Here is a 22,879-nt window from a genome sequence, read left to right on the forward strand (position 1 = left end):
ACAAACTGAAAGATTGTACGTTCTCCCTGTGACCGCGTGGGTTTCCTCCGGAGCAGTTTTCTCCCACGTTCCGAAGACGTTTCGATTGGTCATTGTAAATTGTCCCATGATCCGATTACGGTTAAAGTGGGGGGATTACTGGGTGGCTTGGTGTGTGGCTCAAAGGGCTTAGTCCCTTTGTGCCTCAATAAATAAACTAGATGGACTCACGACTTCACAATCTACCTTTTTATGATCTTGCACCTTATTGTCCACCAGCACTGCACTTTCTCTGTAGCTGGTGCACTTTATTCTGTTTCACCTCAATTCAGTTTAATGAATTGGTCTGTGTGTAGAATGTGAGACAAGCTTTTCACTGTATATGTGATATAAACTAAATTTATTAGATATAGAAGCAGAATTAGGCCACTTGGCCCATTGTGTCTGTTCCACTGTTTCATCATGGCTGATCCTCTTTCCCCTTCAACCTCAATCTCCTGCCTTCTCCATGTATCTCTTCATGCCATGGCCATCTATCGACCTCTGCCTTAAATACACCCAATAATTTGGCCTCCACAGCTGCCTGTGGGAACAAATTCCACAGATTCACCACTCTCTGGCTTAAGAAGTTCTTCTTTATCTCTATTCTAAAAGAACACCCCTCTATTCTGAGGCTGTGTCCTCTGGTCTTAGACTCCCCAAGCATAGGGAACATTCCAATCCTAAAATTGGGGAGCAGAGATGAGAGGCTGGATGGCCCAGTCCTGATGAAAGGTCTGGCCCAAAACATTGCCTGTTTGTTCCTTTCTATTAATACTGCCTGACCTGCGCAGCTCCTCCAACATCGTGTATGTGTTATTCTGGATTTCCAGCATCTGCAGAATCTCTTGTGGTTTCAAATCTTGAATTTGTTTCTTATGCTCTATAACCTAAGGCAACGTATACATCTCCCTTTCTTACTTGTTCCTACCTGCTTTTATAGGAGGCTTTCATTTGTCTGATTCAAAGAACTGCGTTCAAACTTTGCTCTTTATTGATCGTCAGGAAACCACTTTGAAAATACATAAATGAAAACAGCCCGATGGAACAATAACTGAAATGGTCATAAAAGCTGTGTTCTCTTAAACCTCTTGTGCTGATGACGAAGAGGCCATCTCTGCACCATGCGGTCGGTATAAACTGAAGCTATAGATAGCACTATGATCCCTGTGTACAGCGTCTGATTTTAAAGAGACACCTTCAAGTTAAGCAAGATTAAACCGTGTCCCTTGCTTTGCAAACATAATGCCCGAGGGAAAGAAAATGAATAAAAATTAAACTACAATGAAGCTGATGGCTAACTGTGAATATGTTGGATAATAATCATACAGATGTATTGCATGGAAATGGGTCATTGGCACAACTTATCCATACTGACCATGGTGTCTGTCTAGGGTACTCCCATTTTCCTGCATTTGGCCCATGTCCCTCCAAACCCTTTTTAACCATGTACCTGCCCAAATACTTTTTAAGTTCCTGCTGCTGTCTGTAAGGGGTTTGTACGTTCTCCCTATGACTGCATGGGTTTCCTCCCTGTGTTTCAGTCTCCTTCCACAGTCCAAAGTCATAGCGGTTGTTGGGTTAATTGGTCATTGTAAATTATCCCATGATTGGGCTTGGGTTAAATCGGGGGTTGTTGGGCAGCATGGTTCATAGGGCAGAAGGGGCCTATTCTGCACAGTACCTCAATAAAAAAATAAATAAAAGCCCCCCTCACTTCCTCTAGCACATTCAAATGTTCATTTATTATCAAAGTGTGTATCCAGCTACAGCTCTGAGATTTGCCTTCTCCAGATAGTCACAGAACAAAGAAAGAACAGGAAAGTAATTTGGAGAGAGGCATCAAACCCCCCCCCCCACCATAAAGAATGGCATCCCAATCATCAACCCCCAAACCTCACCTCCCCCGCACAGAACAAGAGCATCGATCCCCAAACCACCTCCCATGAATGATCGTGTTGCCTCATTCCATCTTTTGCGTGAGAAACATGCCTGTCAAATCTCCGTTACCTATATCCCCTCCTGCTTTACTTCTAGTTTTAGACTCCCCCATCATTTGGGGGGGGGGGGGTGGAAGAAAGACCGTGACTACGTACTCTATTTATGCCTTACATAATTTTATAAGTACAGTGAGGTTATACCTCAGTTTCAGATTTTAACTTCATTTTGATACATTTCATTAGAATGCTATTGCTGATCACTAGGTGCTAATTGGACAACTCTTGGTCCTGCAGTCACTAATCGAATCACTGATCATTATAAAAAAACAATCTGCTCAGACAGATGCAATTTATCATTTTCAAGTCCTAATTAACAAATGATTAGACACACACTGTCATTGCAATATATCTGTCTTCAGAATGAATTGCCTATGCATATTTTCTATAAGTAATACATTAGTGCAGAACCTAATACAAAATAATGGGATAGGAACTCTAGCAGCGAAGCTGGAATGCCTAAACCTAATCCTCATTGCAAATGGCCTCGTGGTGAAGACCAGCTCTCAAATTGACAGAGGTCATTAACTGGTGATCTCTATAAAATAAAGGCTAATTGTTTTCTCATCAAATTGGATAAGCACGTGAATGTGAGGGAAATGGAAGGATATGGACATCGTGTAGGCAGAAGGGATTAGTTTAGACAGGTGTTTGATTACTAATTTAATCGGCTTGGTATAGCTTTGTGGGCTGAAGGGCCTGTACTTGTGCTGTACTGTTCTGCGCTTGGTGTTCTACGATTCAAATGTGTTACGAACCCCGTAACTGGGTCACTTACCAGCAAAGATAGAGAGGTCCGTTGAAGTCTGATGGTACTATTTTTAAACGTTTTTATTTATAAAGGGGCACAAAAGTAAGGTTAATACAAACATTCAGATAATATACGTCATCAATACTCAATCTAAAGCGCGGGTATAGTAATAATCATCAATAAGAAGTAGCTCTATCGCTTTGTCTAGGGGTAAAATATTGTCCGATGGAAATATAAAAGTCTCTCGAGCTCATGCAGGCTTTAGCCTTTTGGGGACCGCTAGGTTTCACTTGTTGGAGAGAGAGAGAGAGAGATTTTTGGTGAGAAAAGAAACTTGCCAGTCTTTTTGGACGCAAACCGTTGAATCGGGAACGTGGGTTCCCCGTTGTCAGTTCGAAGTCCCTTTCGGTGTTATCAGCCACTCGTTCCCCAAGCCAAGGGAAACGGACCACACGTGGCTTCCGAATAGCTTCCCGTTATCACGGGAGTGATGAGCGATGGTGTCTCCTTCTGGTGCGTTGCTAGGGGACTGCCCCCTGCAGCCCCTCTTTTATCTTGACTTGCAGAGTTGTAGATGTCAATCAAGGTGGGGTGATACAATCCCCACCCCACATTGCCCGAGGGTGTACACGTAGCCCTGATAGCTGGCACGTAGCATAGGGTCACAATCCACAAAGGTGTCTCCAAGAAACAATGGTCAAATCCGTTGCGTTGTCTTTCTGAGGATTCTCTCTCATTTCCTGGGTCCAAGACCCGGATTAATAGTGATCTTGCGATTCTCAGGAAGGAGGGGGGCTGGGATCATAACAAATGGAAGTAGTATTCTGAGATGGGTTCTATTTGATTATGTTTGAGACCATAAGACATAGGAACAGAATTAGGCCATCTGGCCCATCGAGTCCACACCGCCATTCAATAATGGCTGATCCTGAACCTCAGTTCCCGGCCTTCTCCCTGTAACCTTTGATGCCATGTCCAATCAAGAGCCTATTTGATAGATCTTATTTTAGCATGTAAATGATATATGCTCACAAATCTATAAGCTTGACCCACGCCACACAAGGGGAGCGGCAGCTGAACAATATTTATCTGGGGGAAAAGAAAGCCAATTCACCAAAAAGACATCAACTCTAGAACCACACACACAAAAAGCTGGAGGAACTGATGAAGGGTCCCGGCATGTAATGCCGACTGTTTATTCATCTCCCTAGATACTGCCTGACCTGCTGAGTTCCTCCAGCTTTTTGTGCACGTTACCCTGGATCTCCAGCGTCTTCAGAGCCTTTTGTGTCTATGAACTCTAGGATATGCCTAATGTAAAGGTACGTCTGGGGCCTTTGCAACTTAAGAAGCTGTGTACAACCTGGAAAAGAGCTCAAACACGAGGAAATCTGCAGATGCTGGAAATTCAAGCAACACACACAAAATACTGGTGGAACACAGAAGGCCAGGCAGCATCTATAGGAAGAAGTACAGTCGACGTTTCGGGCCGAGACCCTTCGTCAGGACTAACTGAAAGAAAAGATAGTAAGAGGTTTGAAAGGGGGAGGGGGAAATCCGAAATGATAGGAGACGATAGGAGGGGGAGGGATGAAGCTAAGAGCTGCAAAGTTGATTGGCAAAAGGGATACACAGCTGGAGAAGGGAAAGGATCATGGGATGGGAGGCCTAGGGAGAAAGAAAGGGGGTAGGGGAGCACCAGAGGGAGATGGAGAACAGGCAAGGAGTGATTGTGAGAAGGGCAGAAAGAGAAAGAAAAGGAGAGGAAAAAGGGGGGGGGGAATAATAAATAAATAAACAAATAAGGGATGGGGTAAGAAGGGGAGGAGGGGCATTAATGGAAGTTAGAGAAGTCAATGTTCATGCCATCAGGTTGGAGGCTACCCAGCCAGTATATAAGGTGTTGTTCCTCCAACCTGAGTGTGGCTTCATCTTGACAGTAGAGGAAGCCATGGATAGACATATCAGAATGGGAATGGGACGTGGAATTAAAATGTGTGGCCACTGGGAGATCCTGCTTTCTCTGGTGGACAGAGCATAGATGTTCAGCGAAATGATCTCCCAGTCTGCGTCGGGTCTCACCAATATATAAAAGGCCACACCGGGAGCATCGGATGCAGTATACCACACCAGCCGACTCACAGGTGAAGTGTCGCCTCACCTGGAAGGACTGTCTGGGGCCCTGAATGGTGGTGAGGGAGGAAGTGTAAGGGCAGGTGTAGCACTTGTTCCGCTTACAAGGATAAGTGCCAGGAGGGAGATCGGTGGGAAGGGATGGGGGGGACGATTGGACAAGGGAGTTGCATAGGGAGTGATCCCTGTGGAAAGCAGAAGGGGGGGAGGGAAAGATGTGCTTGGTAGGGGGATCCCGTTGGAGGTGGCAGAAGTTATGGAGAATTATATGTTGGACCTAGAGGCTGGTGGGGTGGTAGGTGAGGACAAGGGGAACCCTATCCCGAGTGGGGTGGCGGGAGGATGGTATGAGAGCAGATGTCCAGTTCATTCCACAGCATTTTCCAATTTGAGTCCTGGTTATATTAAATGTAGTGTGGATGAAGAACAACTCTCCTGTATGAACACTGAGAATGAAATAACTCTTTGCTGCCCTGAAAGTAATTGATATGGGGCATTTTTCATCTGTAGCCACCTGAGTCCAGTGACCAATGCATGGCACAGTGCCAGCAACTTCCGGTACCTAATAAGGTGGTCACCTAGTGTATTTTTGTGGTCTTCTGCACTGTAGCCCACTCACTTCAAGTTTTAACATGCTGTGCATACCACGATGGACTTCTGCACACCACTGTTGTAAAGTGGGGTTATCCGAGTTCCAGTTGCTGCCCTGAACTAGTCTGGCCATTCTCCCCTGACCTCTCTCATTGACCCGGGATTGTAAACCACAGAACTGCCACTCACTGGATGGGTTGTTTTGTTTTTCACACCATTCTCTGTGCACGGTCTCTAATATCTGCTGGACTGAGTCTAAGTGAGATCACTTAGGCTTGAGTTCAGTGTCAGCTGAAATTCTACTTGACCCACTAGACTCCTGGGAAGTTTGACCAAGTACCAGGGACTTTCCGATCTTGTGTGATATCCTTTGGACTTGCAGCAAGATTTTCACTCAGAGGATCATGTGTATGTGGAATGAGCTGTCAGAAGAAGTGGTTGAGGTAGGTACAATAACAACTTTTAAAAGATGTTTAGATAGGTACATGGATAGGAAAGGTTTAGAGGATATGGGACAAATGCAGACAAATGGGACTAGCTTAGATGAATATCTTGGCTGACCTAGACTAGTTAGGCCAAAACCCATGCCATATTACTCTACGACCCTGTGACTCCATGAGCCAATGTGCAGGGGCTCAGAGAGCCCAATATCACCAGACATTCAGGCAGCAGGCAATTGTTTATGACATGCACTGGTTTTTCCACCTGGCATCAATATCCATTATTGTCCTGACAGATTAGGAATCATTGTTCTCCTTATCGTCATGCAGTGACTGGAGTATTGTAAATAAATGAATTTGATTTTATGCAAATAATTTGTGTGAGATTATTCTCCACTAACTTCATTTCCAGGTAAATGACTTTGCAATTATTAAGAGATATTGCTATAGTTTCTATTGTATGCACCATTTCCTTTGTTCCTCAAAGCTGATGTTGCTGACTGAATGGTTTGCTTCAAGGTAGACATCTTGTTTGAGCCAAATTCACTGCCCACTTCCAATTCATTATCTGACACAGATTTGTCAATAGATCCTTTGTATTATCATATTGTTCTTCAAGAATTAATTTAGACCAGATCAGTATATCTGATTAAAACAGAGGGAATAAAATAACACTCAGAGTTGAATTGCACATTGCACATTGGCCTAAAGCAGATCGTGATCTTTCCAACATAATGAAATATTCCTTGATGCAATCTATCCTTTGGGACAGAGTATTTTAAAACTTTACTGTTTGTGTTTCATCTCATCTTCTGCTTATCTCTTTGCAGAATTCCCACGATTTGAAAAGTACTCTCAACATCTTGCAAATTCTGGATGCACTACTGTCAGCAGGTGAGTGTGTGACACAATATTCAGTTCTCATTCATCTAGGAATCATAGCTGGGCGAATCATGCTTACTAGGGGGTAGCAAAAGTATTCTTAATTTAGGATTTCATCCTCATTTCCTTTTCCAGTTCAGGTGCAAATCATAGCCATACCTTTGATAATACAACCCATTAGTTGTATAGTTATGCTTATTTACTGGGGTGATTACCTGTTTCTTTCCTTCTCGACGTACAAAGTTTCATCTCCCAGTGTTGGACTGACTGATGTTTGGCCAACATTTGACTCAAAGTCCCATGAAGGGCATGGCAAGTTAGGCTCATAGAATCATTCAACTTGGAAAGGGTCACTTTGATGAGAAATCTACTTTGAACTTTGAACTTCAGTCCTATCCGCCCATGACAACCAAGATGCCCAACTGAGGGTAGACCCATTGCTTCATATCCCTCTAAGCCAGGGGTTCCCAACCTGGAGTCCATGGACACCTCATTAATCGTAGGGATCTATGGCATAACACACACTCTCTCTCTCTCTCTCTCTCTCTCTCTCTCTCTCTCTCTCTCTCTCTCTCTCTCTCTCTCTCTCTCTCTCTCTCTCTCTCTCTCTCTCTCTCTCTCTCTCTCTCTCTCTCTCTCTCTCTCAACTGAACACCACTCCACTCCCTTTGCAATTTTTTCTCATTTCTTTCTCAATTTCTTTCAATTTCTCAATTTGTTTACATTTATATTTACATCATTTATTATTATATTGTAATATGCCCTTTACTGTGTCTATTGTCTTGTTTATTAATTACTGTTCTGTCTTGCACTGTTTTGTGCACTTTATGTAGTCCCGTGTAGGTTTGAAGTCTAGTGTAGTTTTGTGTTGTTTCATGTAGCACCATGGTCCTGGAGGAAGGTTGTTTCATTTTTACCGTGTACTGTACCAGCAGTTATGGTTGAAATGGCAATAAAAGTGACTTGACTTGAAAAAACAGGTTGGGTATTCCAGCTCTAAACCTCTCCTATTAATGTACCTGTCCAAGTGTACCTGAAGTGTTATTGTACCTGCTGTCTTCTCTGATAGCTTGTTGTATATATGCACCACCCTCTATTTGAACAAGTTGCCTCACAGGTCCCCCTTAAATATCTCACCTTAAAGCTATGCCCTCTGGATTTGGACCCCTTCTCTGGGGGAAAAAACCCAGATAATCTCTGTTCACTCTTCTATGCCCCTGATGATTTTATAAGCAAGTTGTGCCCAAAGATCAGCCCCTCTGATTAAAGCGATGAACCTGGTATTTTGCCTTGGGTGGCAGTGGGTAGATCTTGCTCAGGAGTCTGGGTGTGGAGAGGCTCCATTAATGCCTGCGGTTAGGACGGTGGTTCCTAACTTCACAGTGGCAGAAAAGAAAGCCACACAAACAAAACCATGTATTGTCCTGGAATGGGTACCTAACAAAACAAAATATAAAAACATTGCCATTTGTCACCTTATTGGTTTAAAGCTGTTGGTCCATAATTGATAAATATCTTTCACTTATTTAAAATGGTCCATGTTATTGAACTGGAGTCCCGAATTTGCATCTTTCTATTCAAAATAAGCTGTCTAGAGACTGGACCCACAAACACTACCTACTCTTTGCCCTCAAAAATAGTTTTGCCCTCAGTTATCATTTGTAAAACAAATTCAACGTTTTCTTATTCACTTGGGGAATGACTGGGTACTTCATATCTCTGATAAGATATCCTGTTGGTGTATGCCAAGGAGCTGATAAGAGTTGGACACATTGCCGTGTATTCAGAGTCAAAGACCAGACCAAATAAAGATAGGATCATTCTATGCTTTTCTCTGAAGGAGGAGAACACTTTGTAGGGATTTTCTCTTTGAAGCAAAGGAGGATGAGGGGCAATTTGACAGAGATGTATAACATTATAAGGGGCTTGGATAACGTGGACAGACAACCCCTCTCTCACTAGTTGGCTGTACTTGTGGATCTAAAGAGAAGGTTTGAAAATCACTTTACCAGACAGAAAATACTTAATGACAAAGAAATTAGCCACCTCTGCCTTCCTGCATTAAAGACTGTTTCAAAGTCAAAGCTGAGTGTTTCATCATGTACGTTCAGGTGCACTAAAAAGCTTACTTGCAGCAGTATCCCAGGCACATTATGTTGTATAATCATCACTCACAAAAAATAATATATTAATTAAACATAAGTTACATAGAATTTTTACAAGAAAACAAAAATAACCTCAATTGTAGGACAAAGCGGCTAAAATTGTCATAGTATTGCTAAAGTAGGGTGCAGCCAGATTTAAAACATGTTATAAACCTGAGAGAGTCTGCAGATGCTGGAAATTTGAAGCAACGCACACAAAATGCTAGAGGAACTGAGCAGGTCAGGCAGCATCTATGGAGAGGAATAAACAATTGATGTTTCAGACTGAGACCCTTCAACAATACAAGGGTTTTGGCCCGAAACATCCATTGTTTATTCCTCTTCCAGAGATGCTCCCTAACCAACTGAGTTCCTTGGACATTTTGAGTGTGTTGCTTGGGATTTCCAGCATCTGCTGAATCTCTTGCACTGATATTGCGCTCTTGGCACCTGCTCGGTTTTAGAAATACAGAGAAGCAAATTGATCAAAAAACTTCTGGACCAAATGACAAAGGCTCAGAAATATTCCTGATTAAACATTTGTGTCGTGTCACTAAATAGTCATGTGAATTCCTCCAGCGTTTTGTGTGTGTTGGTCTAGGAGCCAAGAGCTCGCCATTCCTCTGAATGCGACCTCTTGTGCTTTCTGTGCTCACTTCACCCCACAGTTTGTATCCATACGCCATATCTGATTCCATAGCCCTGTGATTTAACCCCTAGTTTGCTGTAGCCCTTCTTTAAAACACTCTTTAATGCTTTACTTACTTGAGCAAGCATCTATTCACTTAATTCATTTCCTATGTTATACGGATGTCAACTTTTGCTTCGTCTTTTTAACTTGCTCATTTCAGGTACAGTCAAACGGATCAGTTACCTGATTACTAAGGGAGGCAGTGAGGCATTGCTCCACACACTGGTGAACGTAACTAAAGAACTTCCTCTGGATTATAAGGTCATCTTGCCTTTAATGCAGTTAATTGTCAAAGTTGGACAAAGAGGTAAGGAACAATGTTTATCATTTTACCTGAAGCTTTGGCGTCCTTGGCTATGAAGGAATAATAGGATAAAGGGAATAGCAAGGGTAATTGCTATGGGAATTTTCAAGAACAAATTATATTTATTTTTAATTTTATTTCGAGATAAAGCGAGGAACAGGCATTTCTGGCCTAACAAGCTGTCTGGCCCACAACCCACCCATTTAACCCGAGCCTAATCACAGGATAATTTACAATGACCAATTACCTGACTAATCAGTATAGCTTTGGACTGTGGGAGGAAACCGCAGCACCTGGAGGAAACCCACGCAGTCAAAGGGAGATTGTACAAACTCCTTACTCTGGAATTGAACTCTGAGCACCAATGCCACAAGCCGTAATAACGTTAAGCACCGAATCTGTTGGTGTATTTGCAATCTGATATACCCCACAGCTGTGCTTATCCTTGACAGCAATAATCTTATACAAGACCTGAAGACCACAAAAACATAGGCATAGTTGCAGAATTAGGCTATTCGGCCCATTGAGTCTGCTCTGCCATTCCATCATGGCTGATTTATCATCCCCTTTTCCCTGCCCATTGATACTCCCACTAACTGAGAACCTATCAACTTTCACTGTAAATATACCCAATGGCCTGGCCTCCACAGCTGTTTGAGGCAATGAATTCCACCAATTCACCATGCTTTGGCTAAGTTCCTCCTAGTCTTTATACAATGTAGTTAGTGAGTTAACAGGGAAAAGGCCATTTCATTGTTCTTTGCACAACTGGGGTTTTCCAAAAGGACCTAGAGGGTTATTTGAGGGAAAGCAATTGATAGGCCATGGTATAAGAGGGGGGCTAAGTAGATTGCTCTGTATGAAGAGAGCATAGACTCACTCCTGCTGTGCTGTAATGACGCTAAAATTGAAATTGTTTTGATTTTATATAGAGGAACAAACTGAGGTCTTTCAACTGGGGCCATTGTAAACGGGGAGGAGTGTGATGTGGAGGGAGGCAGGAGTGGGGGTGTCATTAAAGAGGAAAACAATATCTTCAATTTTGTATTCTAGCAGAATAATGGAAAAGCAGTGAAAGTGACACTGATCAAATATGATGCTAATTAAGCCATGGATATGTCAAATGGAAACTCAGAAAATGTCAATGTGCACATTTTTGGATGATTGGATGTCCGTCAATATCAGATTTGTACAGTTCTTCTTTTAAGTAATGTGAACTACATGAAAAAAAACCCATGTGGAAGAGTTTTTAAAATAGACAAGCCATAGTACCGGGGCCGTTCCACTCTCTCAATCTTGGAAGCCTGAGTCCAGTGGTATGAGTGGTCATCACAAGTGGAGTCTTCCTTGAGTAGATGACTATGACTTCTTCCGTGCCTTGTCCTGTCTTTCACTCTCCACAAAGCATTTCAGAACCACCTTCCCGGCCATTGAATCTTGGTGTCATTGTTCAGGCTGTCGGAGCTGATTTTGCATGCTGTGTCAGGCAGGTTCATACCACAGCAGGGTATGAGGCCCACCGGCTACATTTCTAGATATGCGCTTATAAGAAAGGTGTGCAGGGGAATGGAGGTGCATAGGATCAGTGGAGGAAATTAGTGCAGATGTAGATATTGAATGGCCAAGCACCATACAACAGCCTTTTCCTACTTCTGTCTCTCTTTGAAAATAAGTTATTATATAAAAAAATGAGCTCTGGTAAGTGTATAGGAATGTGGAGAAAAACATCACCACCCCAATGGACTACAATCAATTGATGGTGCAAGAGAGGCAGGGAGCAATACTGTTGTTGGTCCATTGTCGTCGTCGATGAAGAGCTCGACGCCATTAGTCACTCTGAGACTGGATGCGGTGTGTCTGAAGATGATTGGTCAGGCCAGTTCGGGCACAGAGTATCCTGTCACATGTTGGGCAGACATGTGCAGGCACTGCAGTTGTGGCGCTGGTGGCTCTGGATTTGCGCAGCTGGTGCTTATGTTGTGCTTTGGCAGTGTGCCTTGCTTTGTAAGCTTGACCGCCGTGGTGGATGAGACTGCGCCAGGTAGGCCGATTTTTGTGCCAGGGTTTCCCAGGAGGTCATGTCTATGTCAGGCGACTTCAGGGAGGCCTTTAGGGTGTCTTTGTAACGTTTCTTCTGCCCTCCATGTGAGCATCTTCCAGCAGAGAGTTCCCCAAAAAGCTGCTTGGGTATACACTCGTCCGGCATGCTATCGACGCACTGAAAGTGTGTCCCAGATTCGTTTTCCACAGTAGGTGCAAACGCAACTTGTTTTCACTGGAATTTGAGCTTTTTTAAAGCAAAACTGATATTTTGTTGCAGATCAGACGTTTGGACACAAAGCTCAAGAAGTTGGAGCCTTAAATGAGATCTTGAACTTGATGAAGTGCAGCCTACCCCGAGCCAAGTTTGTCACTCCCTGTTTGTGGACTATCAAGATCTGTGCTTCCAGTGGTAAGTGGCACTGACAATGAAACCTTCACATGATTTTGTGGGATTTTATTGATGTCGCTTACAGCATATAGGGCTGTGATGATTTAGTGATGAGGTTAGTGGGCTAACTTTCTGGGGTCTGGTCTACTCTTTCAAATTCAACTGGGGACTGAATTAAGTGTCTGGGATCTTTTATTGGTAGTTAGAAGCAAAAGAAACAAAAAAAAAACGACCCCCCAAATTATTGATAGTTCACCTGAGAAGGAAATTTTCCACTCTGATATATGTGACTCCAGACTTATAAGTGTTTGACTTTCAGATCTGGCATTGCAATGGCTGCTAATGAGTTCTGGTCTTGCCAGTTGATGCTTTCACAATATCTATGGAATCAAATCAATTTATTTAGATTTTTATCATTAATTCATTTATCATGTTGTGAATGCTCTGCATATTTAGATAAAGCTCCTTTACTGTGAACATAGGTGTATTGCTTGTCTGTATCATGGCCTGGTATGGGAACATGAATTCCTTTTGAACAGAAAGTCTTACAAAAGGTAATGGATTCAACTCAGTACATCGTGGGTAAAGCCCTCCCACCAGCTCAGCACGTTGACATGAAATGCTGTCACAGGAAAGCAGCATCCATCATCAAGGATCCTCACCACCCAGGCCATGCCCTTTTCTTGCTGCTGCCACCAGGTAGAAGGTACAAGTGCCTCAGGACTCACATCACCAGGTTCAAGAACAGTTACTACCCTCAGCTATCAGGAACTTGAACAAAAGAGGACAATTACACTCATTGAGATGTTCCCACAAGCAATGATCTCAATTTAAGGCCGCTTTGTCTTGTTATTTCATGTTCTTGTTATTTATTGCTGTTTATTTATATTTGCATTTGCACTGTTTGTTGTCTTCTGGTTGACCTTACCTTTATCCTTTTACTATTCTATACATTCGCTGCCATAGGAAAAAAAATCTCAGGGTTGTATGCGGTGACATGTAAAAAATTAATAAATAATTTTAATTATAGATTGTACTTTGAATTTCGAACATTGGGTATATTTAAAGCAAAAGTTGATAGGTTCTTGATTAGTCAGGACATCAAAGGTTACAGGGAGGATGGGGTTGGGAGGGATCATAAATCAGCCATGATTGAATGGTGGAGTGGACTCAGTGGGTCAAATAGTTTCTATATCCTATGGTCTTACATTTTCTCATTTTTCCCATTCCCTTATTTCACTGATAAATAATCACCATTTAACTCTCTGTTCTTTTCTGTGCAATTCTGCTTTTCTTTATCATCTAAAGTACATCACTACTCTGGTGACAAACAACCCCTCACCTGATGCCTCCTCCAAGTTTTCTTTGAAGTCCTTATCTCAGCACAGATTACCCTTGTTTACGTAGAACCTAACTGCTTCCCCTTTCAGTAGCAGCGGTCAATGCATTGAAACCCTTGTTGTTTTTTTGTTGACACACAGAGTGACAGATGCCAGAAATGCTCTGCAGGGGAGGTGGTAGAAACAGCAATGATTAGGAAGCATTTTGATGCACATATTGGAGGCCCGTGGTTTGACCTTCATTACCTGTCTGATCTAGAGAAGTTGTAAGGGAAATGACTGAACCCTAAATTGTAATACTCCAGGGAACGCTTAGCAAAGACTATTCCCCACTCTGGCCTTTTACCTCTTCTCACCTATCATTTTCCCCTGGGTCCCCTCTTCCTTCACACTTCTCTCCTATCAGATTTTCTTCTCCAGCCCTTGACCTTACCCACCCGCCTAGTTTCACCTATCATCTTCCTGCTATCCTCCTTCCCTGCTTCCCACCTTTTTATTCTGGTGTCCTCCCCCTTCCTTCTCAGTCCAGAAGAAAGATCTCAGCCTGAAACAGTGACAGGTTATTCATTTTCATAGACGCTGCCAGACCTGCTGAGCTCCTCCAGCATTTTGTGTGCGTTGCTTTGGATTTCCAGCATCTGCAGAATCTCTTACATTTATACCTCACAAATCCCCTTTAAACTTTATTCCTCTCATCTGAAACCCATGTTTTCTATTATTTGGCATTTCCACCTTGGGAAAAAATATCTTTGATTATCTGCCCTGTCATGAATTTCTTAATTTTATAACTTTCTATCAGGTAACAACTCTGCCTCTGACACTACAGAGAAAGCAATTTGTCCCCTTATAGCTCAATTCTCTCCAACCTAGACCACATCCTGGTGAGCCTCTTCTGCACCCTCTCCAAAGGTCAAATTTGTGAGACAAGATGCACTCCTATACAAAGCCATGATGGCTATTCTAATAGATTCATGCTGATTAAGTCCTATCCCTGAGAATCTTCTTCAGTTATTTCCCTGCCACAGATATAAGGCTCTCTGGTCTATAATTCTCCTGATTATCCCTATTGCCTTCCTTAACAAAGAAGCAAGATTGGTTACTCTTCATTCTTCTGTGACCTCACCTGCTGCAACTTTTAACTGCCACAATATTTTAACCAAGTAATAATAACCCAAATCACTAGTAAAAAGAAATTACACTAAGGAGCTCAGTTTCTGAACTACCTAGTGCGGAACTAATGGACTGAATGTCAAATTCCTCTTTCAACTGACTTTACCTGTGTTTGTTTCTGACTGTGAGTAGAAATTCCAGGCTATTCAGATACTGAACTGCCTTGCTCGCCTGTCCAGAGCACTGGTAAATTGATGTACGGGATATGGCATTGTTGCAATTTAAGATGAAAATCCAAAGAAGAACTGCAAATTCTTGGAAAAAATGACTTGTAAATGGAAAATTCTGGAAACATTTGGGTGAACATCTGTAGAATGAACATAGAGCTAAACAGCATAGTACGGGCACTTCGGTCCATGATGTGATATAAAACTATTCCACAATCCATGAAACCATTCTGTCTTATGCAGCTCCTAACCCTCCATTTTCCCTACACCCACATACCTATCTAAGAAATGTCTCTATCTTGTTTTTTTTACTCAGTGAATGGAAAACTGACTGATGTCCTCTGATATTGGTCATTACTGCCCTTCACAAAAGGCACTGGCTGTCCACTCTACCTATCCCTCTCATAATCTAATACATCTCAATCAAGGAGCCTTTCATCCTCCTTCACTCCTAAAAGAAGAGCTCGAGCTCACTCAATCTTTCCTCATAAGATATTCTCTGTAATCCAGGCAGCATCCTGGTATATCTCCTCTGCACCCTCTCTAAAGCTTCCACATACTTCTTATAATGAACACAATACTCTAGATGTGGTCTATCTGAGGTTTTTAAAGCTGCAAAATAACCTTGCAGCTTTTGAACTCTTCCTTGACTAATGAAGGCCAACACGCCACATGCCTTCTTAACCACTCTAACGACTTGCGTGGTAACTTTGAGGGATTATGGACTTGGACCCCAAGGTTCCTCAGTTCCTCCACACTGATAAACCCTGCCATTGGTCTCGTAGTCTGCATTCAAATTTGATCTTCCTAAGTGTATCATCAACATACTGCATTAAACTCCATCTGCCATTTCTCCTCCCAGCTCTTTTCCTGCCTATAACTTATTGTAACCTACAAGGACATTCTACACTATCCACAACACCACCTTTGCCTTGTTTGCAAACTTACTAACCCAGCCTTCTATTTCCTTGCCAAAGTCTTTTATAAAAATCACAAGGAGCACAGGTCCCAGAATGCATCCCTAATAAAACTAATGGCAATGCTGCCTGGGAACTCATGTGGGCCCTAAGGGCCAAATAATCTCCCTTGCTGAAGTAAGTAAGTTCTTATGTTAATTGACCATTAGTATTTACCTACATACTGTATACTTGACAATTTACTTTTTAGTTTATATTAGTTACAAAGACATGTAGCATCGTCTATTCAGATTGAAGACTCTTCATCAGAACTGGAAAAGAAAGGAACCAAATTAGTTTTAAGTTGTGGAGGGGATGGGGGATAGGAGGATAGGACAAAAGGAATATCTCTGATAGGGTCCTGAAGTCCTGAAGAAGGGTGTAGGCCTGAAATGTCAACTGTTTATTCATGTCCATAGACACTGCCTGACTTGCTGAGTTCCTCCAGCATTTTGTGTGTGTTGCTCTGGATTTCTAGCATCTGCAGAATTTCTCATGTTTGTGATAGGGCAGGCAAGATTGTTGCTGATGAAGTATTTTGGTCGATAGGTTATTGAGGGTGGGGAGTTGGCGCGTGGCCAAATGGTTAAGGCGTTCATCTAGTTATCTGAAGGTCGCTAGTTCGAGCTTTGGCTGAGGCTGCGTGTGTGTCCTTGAACAGTACACTTAACCACACATTGCTCTGCGATGACACTGGTGCCAAGCTGTATGGGTCCTAATGCCCTTCGTTGCCCTGGCTTGCACCCTGGAAATCCATGGTCTATCAAGACTAATGGAGGCCTACACACATTGAGGGTGGTTAGAGATTGGTACAACAAAGGAACTATTCCCCGCCCTATCCATTCCTTCCCAAACTCGATGGAATTTAAAACTAACTTGCTTTCTATGTTTCCCAGTTCAGACAAAGGGTTTTTGATTTGAAACATTAGCTCAGTTTCTCTTTTCACAGATGCTGCCTGACCCATTGTGTATTTCCAGGAATTTCTGGCTTTATCAGATTTTTGTTTGTACGACTAATATAATTCATGTCTTTACAGTTACGGTTGGTGCTGCGATGGGTAAAAGTGGAATCATAAGATTCGTGCTTAACCTGCTTTCCCCATACACGACTCGGAAAACAAAGGCTATTAGGTAAGGAATGAGACCTGCCACTTATGCTGCTCTTTAGGGACCAATCAGCCTTGAGGCAATCTCTCTGCTTGGATGAATGGTTTTCTTTTCAGTTAATGCATTGTGTTAATAAAAATATTCCTTTGCGTCAATGTCTTTTTGTTATGCTCGAGGCAAACTCTGACTCTAGGATCAGACGTGACAGTAGTTTTTATGGAAGCTAGCTGAGGTGCTTTATGTTTGAACATCTTGTTTTTTTTTAACCTTTTTATCTCAAAGGTTCAATTAATATTGGAGAATGTAAACAGTATACAACCTGAAATTCGTACTCCTCACAGACGCCCACAAATCAAGTAACTCTCTTTCAAATCCACCAGTTCACCTGGATTTTAATTGACATTTATTAGTTTATATTACTTACTAGTTTATATGCCACACTAGTGGTGCAACTTTTATTGTTGCTGTCTTACAGCCCGTTGGAGACCTGAGTTCAATCTTGACTTCTAATGTTTACTATGTAGAATTTCCAATACTCTACTTGTGACAGTGTGGGTGTCCTCCGAGTGCTCCAGATTCCGCTCACATTCCAAAAACATGTCAGAAGGTTAATTGGCTAATGTAAATTAAGTGGGGAATTGATGGGCACCTGACACAGATTAAGTTACAGGCTTAGAGGGAAATAAGAGCAGGATTGGAACTGATAGCAATACTACACCGGGAACTAAAATGTGCCTTAAGGGCTGAATAATCTCCCTTGTTTTAATAAGCAAGTTAGTTCTTAGCAAGCTAATACTTAATCACATATAATTGACAAGTTACTAATTAGTTTATAATAGTCACTCTTGGAGGATCTGGTTTTTTTTCTCCAACCTGACACCTTCATCTGTAGTTATGTGAGGTGAAATTGCACAACATAAATATTTGCTGAATGAAGTACTAAATTGTTGTCCAGATTTTGCAAATCCATTTTGTGTTTGGTATCTCTCAATATGTGCTCCATTTTCTTTAGGCTACGGTAAAAATTAGTGAATTAGAGTCAATGAACACTACAGCACAGAACCATGCCCATCTAGTTTCTACCGAACTGTTATTCTGTCGTCCCATTGACCCACACCTGGACCATAGCCCTGAATAACTCTCCCATCGAGGTCCCCTACCAAACTTCTCTTAAACATTGCAATCAAGCCTGCATCCACCACTTCCAAATTAAATGCACTTTCCAAATATGAGATAGAAAGTAGATCTCTGAATGCTACGTTGGTGATTTTCTAATTAATTTAATGAAAAGAAATTCTCCGAAAGAAGGAATCACTACTTAACATGTGAAAATTTTATTCACATATTCAATTTCTATCATAAAAAAGTCCTTAAAGATCAAAAGTTGAGGTAGTGTGAGTGACTGAATCTATTTTATTTCAATAGATTAGATGTTTATTATGTGATTTTATAAAAGAAAACTAGTTGTAAATTAATTTTCTTTTTAAAATCAATTAGTTTTCTTTAAATGTCACGTTATAACAAACAATCCTAATTTTTGCCAATGGCAGTTATTGCCTGAGGAATTGCTTGTTTTAAATAAGGCCACACGCAGTCCAGAAATTCATTCTGAGAAATAACACTGAACAAGCTATGCCACAATGCCAGTGAGTTGTTGTCTGCTTCTCAAATACATTCCACTGGCTTCAATGAGCTGACACTGCTATATAACACTTGTAGAGCTGCTGTCTGAGAATGGCATTCTGGACAAGAATTTAATTTCTAATTTCCTGCCAACTTCACAATACTTGGATGAATTGAAGCAGCTGGATGCTGTTCTGCTGATGCATTTGTGAGGAGCTATTAATTCTGTGATGTATTCTCATTTTGAATAAAAGCTTTCCCTAATCATTAAGGCAAAATCTATAACAAATCCTGTATGAGAAAGATTGATTTCTCAAGGTTTAATACAGGGCACAATTAAGACATAGAAGCTGTATATTTTTAAAAAATGTTATTCTGGCATCTTTTTTAGTTTATTTTATTCCAAGTCTTATGCTGGGCATTTGAAATTTCGAAAGCAAAGAAAATGTTGCAGATGGAAGGCTTTACAGAGAACATTTTCTAACTCGTTAAGTGTTGGTTGGTATGAATTGTATTGTAAGTGATGATGGGATCTTGTGGAGGTTATCTGCGTAAGTTTTGATGCAGGCAGTCTCTATTATCGTGGGCTGAGAATCATTTCACAGAGAATGAAGTTTGAAGATGGAGTACACTCTCCATACATAAATTTTCAAGGAACATTGCACACCTGCTCGTGCCAGATCCGCCATTTTGAGTTCAGGGAGAGCATGCAGATGCACACCCATTCCTGGTCACCTGTTGCTATCTGTCTGTTTTGTTCTTACCTACGTAGGGGCCACTGATAAATATAAACAAGTCAATACTTGGTCAGTAATTCCCGCTAGACTTTTGCTGAATGAATGTTACACCAGTGCTGTACTAAAGAGTTCAAAAATGAAGCGGATTAATTTAATTAAAAATGAAGAAAAAGTATTAAGGTATTTGATTAGTGAACTCTCCTTCCTTTGGCTTTGCTCAACGAGACATTTTTGTTCTTCAGCCAGGGTATTAGGCATTCAAATACCAGCAGTTGGACCTGCTTTTATAACAGCATTAATGATTGGTATTTGACCCAGAGGTTATAACCGGATCCCTCTGATCACATACTGATGCGGGTTTCTGCCGGCCTTCTGCTTTGCTGAGAGGAATAGTAACACCAAAGACAAGGAAATAAATAATTAGGTGAAAGATATAGGACTCTACAAGGCAAAACCAGTCACTGCTAAGGGTCTCCTCATCTCCTGCTTTGGAATGCTACAAGATTAGTAATGTAAATATAGACTCAGTTAAGCAAGGAGGTGCTTGTCAAACAAACTGCCTCTGTCCTATAAATACTGTACTGTGACCGACCTATAGTAAATAGGTATTGGTCACTTTGGGCCCCGAACTCATTCGTGAAGTGGTTGCTGCTGATCTCAAATGCCAAGGAATTTGATCCTGGAAGCTGAGGTTGGTGCCTGATATGTCTGAAGTCCAAATTCTTGCATTAGAGGCGCTTCCCGCTCTCTGCCTGTGATGTTTTCGCCACGGTTGCTGAGCTGCGTCCAGAGGCCAGAACTTGCAGCGGGCAGCGATGCAGTTGTTCCCACCTTTGTCCCATTGTCCGCCTTCAGCCGCACACCTAGTTGTAAGCTAGGACTGAATGGGAATCAGGGTTACTATCACTGATCCACGATGTCAAATTTGTTACTTTGTGGCAGCAGTAGAATGCAATAGATAAAATATACCATAAATTACAACAAGAAAATATATATACGATAATGTACATTATACTTACAGTACTTCCAGGGGGCCTTGAAGATGGCGCTCTAGTGCAGCACAGCCAAATGAATATGATTAAATATTGCTGTTCCAGCCTGATACAGCTGAGAATCACAACTGCTTCCAAGATCTGTACAGTTAATAAAGGCGTCTCAATGCGATTGAACAAACTATTGCAGCTTAAAGCTGAGGGAAACAGTGCCGATCGTGGCCATACTTCTTGCCGGATTCCGTGTAGGAAACATGGCTGCCGGTCAGGGATACAGGTGTGTTGAAGAAAACAGGGTTTTTGACTCCCAAAACCAACTATCCTGCCGGAAAACGTACAGTCTCTCGTCAATAAGGCCGATGATCTCAGAGTTACGGTGCTGTACCGAAGGGACATTAGGACCGCTTGCGTCCTTTGTTTCACAGAATCCTGGTTAACCCCTTTCGTAGCGGGCACAGCGATTCAGATTGAGGGATTGACTATACACCGTCAGGGCAGGACTGTCGAGTCTCTCAGAAGCAGAGGTGGAGGTGCATGCCTCATGAGCAACTCCTCTTGGTGCACAAATGTATCAGTGACGTCCCAATTCCGCTCACCAGGCCTGGAAGGAATATCTCATCATGAAGTGTTGTCCATTCTACCTGCTGCGGGAGATTTCAAGGATAATTTTGGTAACAGTGCACATTCCACCTCAGGCCAACATCATCCAGGCTCTAGATGATCTGAGCAATGTGATCACATGCACGAAAGAGTACACCCTGATGCCTTCACCATCATTTTGGGGGATTTAAACCAAACCAGCTTGAAAAAGTCACTAAATAATTATCATCAATTAATCACTTGTAATACCAGAGGAAACAACACACTGGACCACTGTTACACCACCATCAAGAATAATTTAATGAACAAATATAAAAATACATGATTTAAAATGAATGGGAGTAATGTAAATAAATGATACTTGGAATTGGATTTTGTGTTAAAAGATTATGAAATTTTTTGTTTTGATGTGATCATTGACATCAAATATGTTTTTGGATAAGTAAGAGGGGTAGGCGTAATAAGCTGTTGCTTCAGCCTACACCCTTTTGGTCTGTTTTAAAGATTTTTATTATTTAAATTTGTCTTATGAAATCATCGTTACAAAATCATTGTTGAAAATGATGCTTTTTGTTATGTTTGTACTGACCGAAATAAAATTTCATTCATTCATTCAAGAATGCCTACTGTGCTATTCCACCCACGCTTCAGAAAGTCTGATCACCTGGCTGTATTTCTACTCCCTGAGTACAGGCAGCGGCTGAAGACTGTAGCGATAGTAGTGAGGACCAAGAAGGTATGGACAAGGGAAGCACAGGAGTGATTAACAGGACTGCTTTGAATTGGTGGACTGGACTGTATCCAGGGATTCATCTTTGAATCTAGATGAAAATGCTGCAGTTGTTAACGACTTCATTAAAACCTGTGTGGATGAGTGGGTGCCTACAAAAACTTCCTGTACATTCTCAAACCAAAAGCCATGGGTGAACCAGGAGCTTTGTGGCATTTAAGTCTGGTGTCACAACTCTGTACAAGAAAACCAGGTATGACTTCTGAAGGGCTATTGCAAGAGTGAAGAACCAATTCTGAGTGAGGTTGGAGGCAACATCCGATGCACGTCAACTCTGGCAGGGTTTGCAGGACGTTACTTCCTACAAAGTGAAACCCACTCGCATAAATGGCAGTGATACCAGATAAACTCAGCACCTTCTATGCCTGCACTGAAAGAGAGAATATAACTACAGCAGTGAAGTTGCACTCGGTGCACCTGCTGCACTCGGTGACCCTGTGATCCCTGTCTTGGAGGCCAATGTAGGCTGTCTTTAAGGAGGGTGAACGCTTGCAAGGCAGCAGGCCCTGATGGAGTACCTGGTAAGGCTCTGAAAACTTGTGCCAACCAACTGACTGGAGTATTCAAGAACATTTTCAACCTCTCACTGCTATGGTCGGAAGTTTCCGCCTGCTTCAAAAAGGCAGCAAATATACCAGTGCCTAAGAAGGGTAGTGAGAGCTGCATTAGTGACTGTCTTCCAATAGCACTCACATCTACGGTAATGGAATTATTTGAGAGGATTGTCATGGTTAGAATGAACCAGCAAGGACCTGGACCCACTGCAATTTGCCTATCGTCACAATGGGTCTAAGGCAGATGCAATCTCAATGGCTCTTCACACAACCTTAGATCACCTGGACAATACAAGCACCTATGACAGGATGCTGTTCACTGACTCTGGCTCAGCGTTTAACACTGATCGATGTAGTCCTGATCGATGAACTACAGAACCTGTGCCTCTGTACCTTTCGCTGCAAATGGATCCTCAGCTTCCTAACCAGAAGACAAGAATCTGTGTGGATTGGTGATAATA

General features: G+C 42.0%; 1 protein-coding gene across 4 annotated transcripts in view; it reads left to right on the forward strand.

Moving 5' to 3' along the window:
* The window catches only part of agbl1 (AGBL carboxypeptidase 1), a 249,996-nt gene that overhangs the window by 6,091 nt on the left and 221,026 nt on the right, over positions 1-22,879 (forward strand). For all 4 annotated transcript variants that reach the window (XM_073033207.1, XM_073033206.1, XM_073033209.1 and 1 more), the window contains 4 exons: positions 6,761-6,824; positions 9,808-9,954; positions 12,272-12,403; positions 17,053-17,146. In XM_073033207.1, coding sequence (XP_072889308.1) covers positions 6,761-6,824; positions 9,808-9,954; positions 12,272-12,403; positions 17,053-17,146 — 437 coding nt within the window. The remainder of the gene's footprint in view (positions 1-6,760; positions 6,825-9,807; positions 9,955-12,271; positions 12,404-17,052; positions 17,147-22,879) is intronic.

The sequence above is a fragment of the Hemitrygon akajei genome, chromosome 30 (assembly GCF_048418815.1).
Source record: "Hemitrygon akajei chromosome 30, sHemAka1.3, whole genome shotgun sequence".
Taxonomy (NCBI): Eukaryota; Metazoa; Chordata; class Chondrichthyes; order Myliobatiformes; family Dasyatidae; genus Hemitrygon; species Hemitrygon akajei.